This window comes from Penaeus vannamei, chromosome 31 (genome assembly GCF_042767895.1).
Source record: "Penaeus vannamei isolate JL-2024 chromosome 31, ASM4276789v1, whole genome shotgun sequence".
Classification (NCBI taxonomy): domain Eukaryota; kingdom Metazoa; phylum Arthropoda; class Malacostraca; order Decapoda; family Penaeidae; genus Penaeus; species Penaeus vannamei.
In genome coordinates, this window is record NC_091579.1 from 2,309,682 (window position 1) to 2,322,181 (window position 12,500).

The 12,500-nt window shown below is 35.5% G+C and overlaps 1 protein-coding gene across 1 annotated transcript; it reads left to right on the plus strand.

Annotated features, from left to right (window-relative positions):
• Window positions 1–2,271: 2,271 nt before the first annotated feature.
• On the plus strand, window positions 2,272–7,518 carry LOC113812060 (acyl-coenzyme A diphosphatase FITM2). The gene is made up of 5 exons (XM_070143583.1): window positions 2,272–2,977; window positions 4,373–4,560; window positions 5,719–5,888; window positions 6,463–6,586; window positions 7,174–7,518. Exons 1-5 carry the CDS (start codon window positions 2,407–2,409, stop codon window positions 7,372–7,374), a joined length of 1,254 nt encoding a protein of 417 aa, XP_069999684.1. The 5' UTR covers window positions 2,272–2,406; the 3' UTR covers window positions 7,375–7,518.
• The last annotated feature ends 4,982 nt before the right edge of the window (window positions 7,519–12,500 follow it).

Here is a 12,500-nt window from a genome sequence, read left to right on the forward strand (position 1 = left end):
CATTATTGTTATTATTATTATGCTTATCATTATTATCATCACTATTATTTCTATCATTATTATTAGTCTCATTATTATCATCATTATTATTAGTAGTAGAAGTTGTAGTATCATTGTTATCATTATCACCATTATTATTATTATCATTATCATTATTGTCATTATGATCATTACCATTATAATCATCATTACCATAATTGTTACAATTATTATTGTCATTCTTATCATTGTAATCATTATCATTGTAATCAATATCATCGTTATTCTCATTGGTACTATTATGATTATTGTCATTATCATTATCATTTCTGTTATTATCATCAGTATTATTTTTATCAGTATTAATATCATTATCAATATATTTCCATTGTCTTATTAGTAGTATTATCATTATTTTTATCATAAACACTATAATCAATGTAGCATTATCATTGCTGTTGTTATTACTGCTGTAAAGACAGACAGACAAATAGATGGATAGGTAGACAAATTAAGTAAGGTAGAGAGAAGTATGAATATATATATGATCCCATTTTATTTAAGAGCTTGAAACACTTTTTTTCTGTTTGCAGGATGCCCAAAAGCCGTGAATAACCTCGTAAACTAAGATCTAGATTAGCAGTTGAAATAGATGTTTGGCCGTAAATCAACATGACATTCATTAGTAAGTTAAAGTCTCGTTCTGAATCAAACGTAAAACTTAAAGATTAATGTATATTCATAGGTGTTTGATTTTATTCAGTGCATCTAGGTCTTGAATAATTTGATTTATGATCTGCGGAGGTTTGGCATAATGGATTCGCATTACTGAATCAATTTTAAAAAATCTTTATAAAATCGCATTTCCTAACTAAAAACGCGTAAGATAGTCCTCTCCGTACATCATATTTTCCTCAGAAATATAACCGTATTTTCTCTCTTTTGCATTTAAAAAGCAAGACAAATGTTGAGGGAAAAATGAATCCTAAATATCTGATAACGGAATCACTTGCAGAAGGTTTCACGGCCATTGTACTAACAGATTTCACTTGTTCCTTTTATACGCTTATAGTTGGGTAAATGTCATGTATAGATATAATGTAATTCCAAAGTAGATTATGCAAGATAATACAATTGCGATAAAAAGGTTTTGTTTTGTTTGTTCGTTGTGGAATAACCGCCTCAATTGGCTTAGTAATATGACTTTGCTTTAGTTTGCACACTATTCGTCGTTGTATTTTTGTTGGCATAGACATAGACCTGACACCTGAGATCCCTCTATGTTTTTACTTTATTTCATCTGTTTCTGATACTGCAATAATTAGATTATCTTTTTTAACATATTCTTATTCCGTATAAAAAGTATTATATATATATATATATATATATATATATATATATATATATATATATATATATATATATATATATATATTAGTAGGCACTTTTAATTGACAGCTAAAGCTAATATGTCCATATTTGCTAAGTTGCCGTACAGGTGAAAAATACCTTCTTTCACTTACTCTCATTTATTTTATTGCTGCATGGGACTTCAAGACTTGGCCCGAGGTGGTGAAAGAATATCGGTATATTATCCCCCTCCCCACATATGTAGCTATATACCTAGTGAGCTCAAAATGGCACAAAAGTGAAAAAGTATATCCAAACAGAGGTGGAGGGAGGGAGAGATGCGAAATGTGTAGTGCAATTCACAAAACCGTAACATTTTTTTCCCGATAAATGTGTAAAGATCGTTATTTGCACCTTGGCAAATTGTTTTTTTAATTTTTGAAATTGAAAAACGTTTCGTATAACTGGCAATTTAACAATTCACTAGAGACTAATTATGCATGTCGCTATTTTTCTTATCGACATCGGCAACTCGCAAAATTTTAAAACTCCCGCCACACAAGAGAGCTTTATACAATATACATTGATATTGTCGAATATCGTGTATTTGCTATTAAGAAAATAAGCTATGATGTCTTGATATTTTTCATAAAATTGTAAAATATGCTATAATTGTAACAATAGTTTGCAATAAGTTAGATAATCATGTAAACAAAATACAATTGCGTCGTCTGCTTCGGCTAAAAACAAAGTCGGAAGGGCGACCTGGACAATACTTTGTATCCCTGTATTGACATTTTTTTTGCTTACATGAGAAAGAAACAAATTTCAGAAATGAAGCTCTTGGTATAATATCCCTTTCTATGCCACGAGCGAGGAGTGACAAAGAGAGAGAGGGGAAGGAGAGAGGAAAAGAGGGGGACGACCACTGCTGCCACGACCTGAGTCCAGAAATAGACTTGGCTAAGTGTGGTGAGGTCGAGGCTTCAGCGAGTCACTGTCAATGGCCAGCAGGTGAGCCTCGACTCAAGGTTCTTACGACCGAGGAGGAGGACCAGCAGGAGCGAGGAAGCAGCGATGCCCGCGGGAACGACCTCCGCCCGGAAGGGTCGTAGCGGGGGCTCGCAGAGGTCGTTCAAGGCCCCCATAGAGAAGGGCCGGTGGGCAGCCAAGGGCACCAAGCCCCTGCCCGAGCAGGCGTCCGTCCAGCACGTCCTGAGCCTCATCGTGGTGCAAGGGTGCCGCAAGGTCCTCTTCATCGAGACGGAGGTCAAGATCGCGCTCTACTCGCTCTCGCTCTTCGTGGGCTCGCTCCTCTGCGACTTCCTGCCTCTGCCCAGGATCTACATGGGCCAGAAGGACAATGTCTTCAACGTGTACTTTGTCAAGTTCCTGTGGGTGTGGCTGCTCCTGGTCGTGGGGGCGTTCGTGCTCCTGACCAGTGCAACTGTAGGCTGTGGTCACAGGGAGGTCATTAAGAGGCACATGTCGCGCCTGCTGGTTGGGACGTGCCTCTGGTACTTCTGGAGTCAAGTGTTCTTCGGATACGTGGAGAACCGCACAGGGACCTGCCTTGGACGCGCCATCATCAAGGACAAGTATGAGTGCAATGGCGGAGGATTCCACTGGCATTCGTTTGATATCTCAGGTAAGTGGAGGGAATGTGGTAGATAGTGTTTTTTTTTATCCAATTTCCTAATGGCTTTCCTGTGTGTATTCGTGTTTGTGTATAATAAGATCTGATAAATCGGAAAATACCTTTTTATTGGTTGAGTCATTTACCTGTAGCTAGAAAATGAATACACACAAAAACATGTTTTTTTTTTGTTTTTTTACATATGCTAAGCCCAGTGATATAATGATAACATATACATACATAAAAAGGAAACAGCCACAATAAGAAAGGAAAATAAAATGCTTCATTTCAAACTTTTTGCGATGTCCACTTCAGATGAATGATCAATTGAAATTCCATCACTGCTAAATATTTGTCTGAATAGGAACTTATGAAGAGTTTGAAACGTATCATTTTATTTTCATTTCTTATTGTGGCTGCCGTCTTTTCATTTTTGTATACATGTTACTGAGTTTGTGCTTATGATGATTATCTTTTTGTCATGATATAAGCAAAAGTTTGTTCACAATCTTTTTTACCAGAAGAAATAGATTCAGATTTAGGTGTTACCATATCAGGAATCTTTTAGCGGAATTTGTCTTGTTAGCCTTTGGTGTTCTCAATTTACAACCTCACTTTGCCATAGAGTCTACATTTGCATATAAGTCAAAGCATGTATTTGAAGAGCAAAATCACTTGCTATTCATTTTCTATCAGTTTTTCCATATATCATGTTCTCTTGTGAAGAATTGATTAGATATATACCCCCATTTCAAGATTTATATTCTTTTTTGTATATATGAAATCATGACATGTAATATTAAACAATTGTTTTTACTGTACAAACTTTTGAATACTTTTATAGTCTCTGTATATTATATTTATAAGTTCCTTAACAATATAGTAGATGCCAAACCCCCACAAAAAGTATGAAAAGCATGCAAATTAACTGATTTCAGACTTAACCCTATAGTGGCAGGGCTGATTCATTTGTGATGTATTATTATGGAATAGTCTTGACTTTGTAGCAAGACCTAAGCTGTGCTCAGCCGGCTCATGATGCATTTAAACGTCATAGGCTGTTACTTCATGATAGCAATAGCTTTCACCATCACCGAGGGGTTCAAGATACAAGATAATTTATGATTATTCTCAGCCCATGGATACCCTTTAAGAGGCTAGATTATTTTATAATTTTCTAGAAAGCCCTTGCAATCTAGATAAGGTGTAAGCAAGGAATCACAAGTAAAAGGTTGGAAACCAATTGTAAAACTAAAGGCTTGGAGAAAAATATAACAAATTCTGAATAATGTCCTATATTATGCATGACTATCCTCTTTACCACTTAGATTTGATAGAGTAAGTTTTCCAGTTTTAATGCCTATTCAAATCCGTAGCAGCCTTAAACATTTTGTTGATTTCCTGCAGGACATGCCTTCATCCTCGTCTATGTTAATTTGCTTATTGTGGAGGAAGCGAAGGCCATTGTAGGCTGGGAAGGCATCAGAGACCAGATTCGCATGGAAGACCACAGAAGACTAGAAACTACGAATGATCCTCAAGAAACCAAAACTCCATTAGAAAATTTAACTGAGGAAGATCTTGTCATCTTAAAGGTTTGTTGGGAATGTAATTCATTTGATTATTCAATTTGTTCATTATTACTAACTATTGTTATTATTGTTGTTGTTATTATTTTTATTGTTATAATTATTGTTATTATTATTATTATTATTATTATTATAATTATTGTTATTATTATTATTATTATTATTATTATTATTATTATTATTATTATTATTATTATTATTATTATTAAGGAGCCAATTAATATGCCTTTGTGACCTCCCCTAATTTCCCCTTTCTTTATATCTTTATTGATGATAATTGTCTTCTAATACTGTTGACCCATTTTCTCTGTCTGCCTCAGTGCCCACACATGGCCCAAAACCCAGGCATTAGGCTTCCTTGAACGGTGACTCTCCCAGGGATGTGCCCGTAGACCCAGCCCACACAAACACTAGTGTGCAATGTTATTATCTCTTTTCTGCATAAGCATTTTTTGTTTTTTGTTAGTTTCCATTGTTTATATTTGATATACTGTATCAGAATGATAATAGCCTGTTTTCCTTGCACAGACTCCATATCGTCTCTCTATATAGTCTGCAACTCTGCAATAGCAAACGAGTCCGCTCTTCCTCCAAGTGCTTTATGCATTCATGGCAGTTCATACCCCAGCCTTCAGTTAAACTTTTCATGAACACTCATTTCTGTCACCCTGGCCCTCACCTAAATTTTTCCATGGCATATTACCATCACTTGGATCTCAGCAAAATGCTTTCATGACATGACATTAGCCAAAACTAGTGGGTTAATATCATTGTTGTTACTGCTGTTGACATTATGATTATTATGTTATTAATGATACTTGTTACAATAAAAAGATTTAAAATCCAAAAAACAAGGAAAAGGGTGAACAGAAGAGGATAGGTAGGACTAGTAATTGACTCCTTGATGATTAAGCAATTGAGGAGCATCTGTGTGTAAAGACAAAATTAATGAACAAAGAGAAACACTGTGGATATGGCATGTACATCTAAAGTCTTACGGAAAATGTTACTTATCCCAAACTACTTGTGCAAAGCTTCAAAAACTATTTAGTTATATATGTCAGAGAATCGTTTTCCAGAGTAAAAATTTTGAATGTTCTGTTTAGCAGAATTAAAAATAATATCAATTATATTGTACCTGTCACCGTAATCTTGCAATTACAGTTAAACTACGAGCAGTTCACGCCAATTATCAGAAGCATTTTCTTTGTTATGACCATGATGAGCGTCCTAAGTGATGTGATGTTGGCGTGCACTGTCATGTTCTTCCATACAATGCCACAGAAAGTAGCCGGAGGTGCCATTGCCATGGCTACATGGTACTGTACGTACAGGTGAGTTTCTTTTTCTTCTTTCTTTGTGTGTTTGTGTGTGTGTGTGTGTGTGTGTGTGTGTGTGTGTGTGTGTGTGTGTGTGTGTGTGTGTGTGTGTGTGTGTGTGTGTGTGTGTGTGTGTATGTGTGTGTGTGTGTGTGTGTGTGTGTGTGTGTGTGTGTTTGTGTGTGTATGTGTGGCAATATTAGATGTTGAAACATTATCATTCTATGATAATTTTAAAAAATGTGCCTGTGTGTGTAAACATGTAAACTTGCATATGTGTATGCATGAGAGAGAAAGACAGACACAGACACAAACAGTCAGAAAGACAGACAGTCAGAGAGAGAGAGAGAGAGAGAGAGAGAGAGAGAGATATGCATACATAGATTCAGAGAGGGAGACAGAGGCAGAGAGAGACTGAGAGACAGACAAAGCAAGAGAGAGAGAGATCGACCAAAATCTTTGCTGGCTACTATTTTTTTATAAAACCATAAATATGCACATTGAGACAGGATGCATGCATCAACATAAATAAAGGTACATGGATTATTTTTCTTAGAAGATGATAAATAATGGAAAATCATTTTTTCAGATTATGGTATAAATATGATGCTTCTCCAGGACTGCCTGGTTCTGGCATCTTTCAATACCAGACTGTAAAAGAAAAGCCAAAAGATAGTTCGAGCAGATTGAGAAGACGTTCCTCTATCTGCAAGGTATGTTATATGGTTGTTTGTTTTTTGTAACAGATTTGTTTTTTACCATCATCAGGGTTTAAGGACTTTTAAAGATTCTGCTTTTAGTCATTTATTTGTTCTTCTTTACATTTACTTTTATTTGGTTCTTACTTGTTCTCGTTCCCCTTTTCCCACTTCCTAATCCATTGTTTATCTCTGTCCAGTTTCTGTGTCACTGTGGTATACGCTTTATGTTTGTTTCCCTCCTTTCCTTTTTACTTTTACTCTGTTTCTTTTTCACTTCTGTCTCCATCCTAGCTTCTGTTTCACTGTTATTTAGTGCCTTATTTCTCTTATTCTCCCCTGCACTTTATTCTCTGCCAGTCATGATTCTCCATTTGTCTTACACTTCCTTCATTTCTTCTTCATCTGCTTATTCACTATGTTTCTCTTCCTCTTGCTTAGTATTTTTTGCTTCCTCTGTCCACCTGTTTACTTTTTTTCCCCTGATTTGAACTTTTTGTCATTTTATTATTCCATATTTCTCTCAACATATTTGAATTGTTTTATTCTTCAGTTGTATGTCAAAATCTACTGCAATGTTATGTTGTTTGCCTTTATTTCAGGAACACAAGGATAGTTTACCAAAATTTATGGGAATGCCATTATATGGCCTAAAGAAGGATATAGAGGAGAAGAAGAAAGAGAATGAAAAAGAAGAGGACAGGTGTGGCTTGGAAGATTTTGGAGAGATGCCCGAACGTAGTTCAAGAAATGGAACATACGGAGACTTCGGTTCCTCAAGAAGTAGAACATGGAGGAGGTAGAAGACGGTGTAATGATTTACAAACCAAGTAATTTTTCTGACACTAGCAATATGCTTCAGAAATGTTCTGTGTCATAAAAAAATATTTACACAACTATCGAAACTCAAATATGCTTATCAATTACTAGTCTTTTTATCAGTGAAACTGCTTTTCTTAGCCATTTTATACCTAATTTAGATATTTTAACATGACAATGTGTGAAAGAATTTGCCTAACAGTTATCTAGTCACAGTCAATCTTTAGATTGCACAGATCCTCTGAACTCTCAAACGCACTAGTATTAATGTTACTCTTACAATGCAGATGTTAAGATTAGGATCGTTTTTATACACAAGCAAATGCTCAATCAGGCATACAAGGCGTTTATATGTATATCCAGTACATCAGCAGAGATTCAATTTGCTTTACATGGTGTAGTTAACCTCATAAATTTTCATTAAATTTTTTAAATACCATACCATAGCACAGCTTTTTCTCTCTTTCTCTCTCTATTTCTATCTCTATCTCTCTATCTGTCTCCATCTCTATCTCTCTATCTCCATCTCTATCTCTATTTCTCTATCTCTAGCTCTGTCTCTCTATCTCTATCTCTCTATCTCTCTATCTCTCTATCTCTCTATCTCTCTATCTCTCTATCTCTCTCTCTCTCTCTCTCCCTCTCTCCCTCTCTCTCTCTCTCTCTCTCTCTCTCTCTCTCTCTCTCTCTCTCTCTCTCTCTCTCTCTCTCTCTCTCTCCCTCCCCTCCCCCTTCCCCTCCCCCTCCCCCTCCCCCTCCCTCTCCCTCTCCCTCTCCCTCTCCTCCCTCCCTCCCTCCCTCCCTCCCTCCCTCCCTCCCTCCCTCCCTCCCTCCCTCCCTCCCTCCCTCCCTCCCTCCCTCCCTCCCTCTCTCCCTCTCTCCCTCTCTCCCTCTCTCCTTCTCTCCTTCTCTCCTTCTCTCCTTCTCTCCTTCTCTCCTTCTCTCCCTCCCTCCCTCCCTCCCTCCCTCCCTACCCCTCCCTCCTTTTTCAAGTGCATGTCATATGGTGTAAAATGCAGTATATTTATTTGTTCTGGGCAATTATTTAGACAACACAGTTATTAGGATATAAACCAAAGATCACATTCACCTTCTCATTTCATTACCAAAACCTTCCCCATTTCCATTTAGATATTTTTTAGGAGTGAGAGTGAAATAAATACCCAATAGTGTAGACCTTAATTGTATTACGAACATTGTTTTGACTGACACTGCTCCTAGTACAAGATTGTGATAACTCCATCCACACACATTTCCTTTTGGACTCTGTGGTCAAATGGCAGCTTGTTGGAGAAGCCTTTCTTCCTCGTCTGATTCTTTTGGAGTCAGATTCAGGCACCTTTTGTTTTTGTATTTACTGTGCTGTAAAATTTTGAATGGCTGTCAGTTACATTTTCCAACTGGAATTGCTCTAGATAGAGATAAATGTATAGGTAAAGCAGATTAGGACTCCATCTTTTTATTACATGTTGAAGAATGAAAAATTAGTTTTTCATTTTTTCCACTTTGGCAAATGAATGTATTCACAAATTTAAATATCATCATTAATTTGCATACATTTGTATTAATGGAAAATGCATCTGCATCTTTTCATGTATGTAAGTGATTATTCATTATTCCAATAATGCAAATTACACAAGGTTGTGGTTATATGGAAGTCAGGTGCCAGTGTTAATTCTCTTCTGTCTTCGAGTGTTGCAGTCATTCTGATCCTGAAACTTAGATTATTTATATAGTATGTGATTTTCTTATTACTTTAAAGGTTAATCCAATTTGTCACAAACATGTTGAATTTGTTATCTGTGTTTATAATGCATATTATTTCACTTGTCTTTCATAGTTTCTTTAATAATCTGTCAGTGCTTGTTAATGAGAAAATCTAGAAGTGTATTCTTCATCCTGTTTTTGTCTTATCTTTGTATATAAAGATGTGTATTGACTTATCTGTTCAACTTTGTACACTATGGTTATCTTTTTTTAATATTACATTAGTATTAGTTTTACTATTATCATTATTACAATTTTTTAAAAGATCAATCTGGTGTATTAAATAGACAGATTTTCCTTATTTATTTTTGTTGGCATACAAGATTGTTTATGCCTTTCCTCTTTTGAAAGATAAGAAGCAAAGATAATGACTATGATAAGTCTATATACACTTCTGTGAAAATATATCTTTGGGAATTATTGCATATTTGTAAACAGGAGCCATATATGCACAAGTTAGGGGTTGTAAAAATAGTTTATCCCATTAGTAAATTCTAGGGGTTTCAAATATGAATGCATAGAGATGGTGTGCAAGATGAAAAAAGTACAAAATTGCATCGATACTTTGCAGTTCTAAGATACCACCTCGGGCATTTTCCATTCATAATAGTACCTTGAATTATATTCTTAGTTAATATTATGAAGTGTATCACTATAACAATATTGCAGAAAGGTGTTTAGTTTGTGGACTCAACATTTAAAGAGCATAAGGATTTTTTTCAGTGTAACCTGTCTCATTTTTCATGTTAATGAGTTCATGTGTTTGTTTAAAGTTGGCATGTTTTAACCATTGCTCAATCCTGCCTAGTCAGTGTCTTATTGTATTATTTACATCAGTGCTTCTTAGGACATTTGTTTTTTTTATATAATATATGTGTGCTAAACATTTTTAGGCATATCCTTAGAAATCCATGTTTGTTCTATCTTTGTGTAGTACATCTGGTCCTTTACAATAACAGGATATTTACCAGAGGATAAAAGCATTTTAAGATACCCCTTTTACATTTTTGTCAATGTTTTCCAGCAACTAAAATAACTCAGTGTATTTGAAAACTCTATAAAAGTCATTACTAGCATGGAATTATTTTAAAAGTAACAAATAGAAATATTTCTATTTTTGGCTGAAATCATACAAATGCCTCTGTTGATTTCCATATACAAGTTACTTAAAGAGTAAAGGGTAATACTAAAAATAATGGACTGTGATAAATACAGGCAAGAGGCAATGTGGGCATTATTTTATTATATTCCTAATGTTAACCATTTATTATCCACATTTTAGTGTATAAAAAGTATGTCTAATGAAATATAGCACAAAAACATATTTTGTGAATTTTTTAGTCTTCCAAATATTTTTAGGGGGTTGCATGTATCCTATACAATTGGTAGATTCAAAACACAGTTTACAGTTATCTTTAAAAATTACTATGATATGATCAGGATATATTTGTGCTGTTTCATCTAAATTTGGTACATGTATGGAAAAAGGTGATAATAAGTGTGAACTGGAACACAAATGTGTAACAATATTTGTTTATTTATTGACAATTTTCTGCCATGTCAACATCTAAGGTCATTAGTGGCATATTTAAAATATAGTGAAAGTGTGAGGCTTTGGGCTGAAGCTACAGTTAAGCAAGTTTTTTGGTTTATAAGGCAATGCTTGTAAATTCCCAGAATGACTAATGGTCAAAACAAATGAGGCCAAAAGGTTAAAAATTTTAATGATTAGGACAAAATATGTTAGATGTCAAAGGTTGTAGAGTGCTGTAGGTTAGTATGGTAGTGAAAAGGGTAGAGGGAAGAGTAAACAGAGTACTAATATCATTCAGGACTTTATGAAAGAGAAGGAAAAGGACCATGCAAAATTAGTTGAGGCCAGGGCTGAGGTTCAAAGTAGGGGTCATCCCCTACATCACAACAATGTGCACAGCTGGGAAAAAAATATATTTCTGGGACTGCAGATGCTATATTGAAAATTTTCTGCACAATGAGAAAGATAGTGTAAGATGTCAGTGTTGTTTACAATTTTCTCTTCTTACTCTTGTCTTTCATTAAGTTAAGATAAGGAGGAAGAGGGGTAGGGGGAAGGATGGATATCAGCAAATACTTTGAATGTTGAATAAATAGGAATAGAGGTATTGGAGGGTGAATGAGTAAGCAGAACGTTCTCTTTGGTCATGTCTAGAAATTTTTGGATGTCTTCAAGAGTTTCTGAAGGGGAGTTGGGTGGGGAGGTATGAGAAACAAAGGTTCTCTTTTGAGGAGAAGAGGACATAGATGGTCAAGGTGCAGAGGAAAAGGAGGGTGTAGGAGAGGATGTGGTAGGCTATGGTGGAGTGGAACATTTAAGTTGTCTGGTGTGACAGGTAAAGTGAGAAAGAGGAAGGGTAAGCATTGGAGAAGTGGTCAAACATGTAAAGTAATTTGACTGGGGGAGAGGGGTAGTAGAGGTAGGATGGTTCAAAGTAGAGGGGAGTGATACTGGGGGAGATGCAGAGACATCATGAGAAGATGGGTGAGGAGCAGAGCAAAGGACTGTTTTGGAGTAGGTAGAGAGAGAAAAGTCTAGTCACTTCTTATAACAAGAACATAAGAGGGTAAGGTAATATTTCCTTTGAGCAGCTGACCCTCCATTCACCCTGATGCATTGTTCCCTGTTGCACTGGGGGCCTCCATCATTATTGGGTTACAAAAAATACATAAATTAATACACTGAATTATGGTTTTCTCCTATGTAATTGTCTCATTACTTTAAAAACCAGTAAGAGGGCAAAAAAAAATACAACAGATGATACTACTTTTTATGACCTCCATATACAAACAACACTATGTACAAGAAGTTACACTCAAAAATACCCTTGGAGAGTGGAATGACAGATTGTTCTGTAAGATTTCATATAAAATTGCAAGGACTATGAACTCCTAAACTTGTATAAAAATTTAACTGTAATGCATTGTCAATCATCTCTACCGGTAGAAGGTTATAATGTTTATCCTGTCAGATCTGAAAATACCAGTCAAATTTACTGTTTCATATTCAGTAAGGACTTTTAACTACAAAAATAATGTCTACACATACAATAGTGACTTGGTACAATAACAGGCAAGGAAAGACATGACTTACCCTACCCTCACTAATCCAACTTAACCCAACAGCAATACCAGGCATAAGTATTGAACGAATCTAGAACTTTATACATCATAATGGTGATCTATGTTGCCTTTAATCAAGGCAGTCAAGATGAGCTAGCTTTCAGAAGACTTAATGGTTTTCTGGCAAAGACACGTTCTTGATTAAAGAACAATATTTTTTTTCTATCATCAGATAAACTTTGAAATT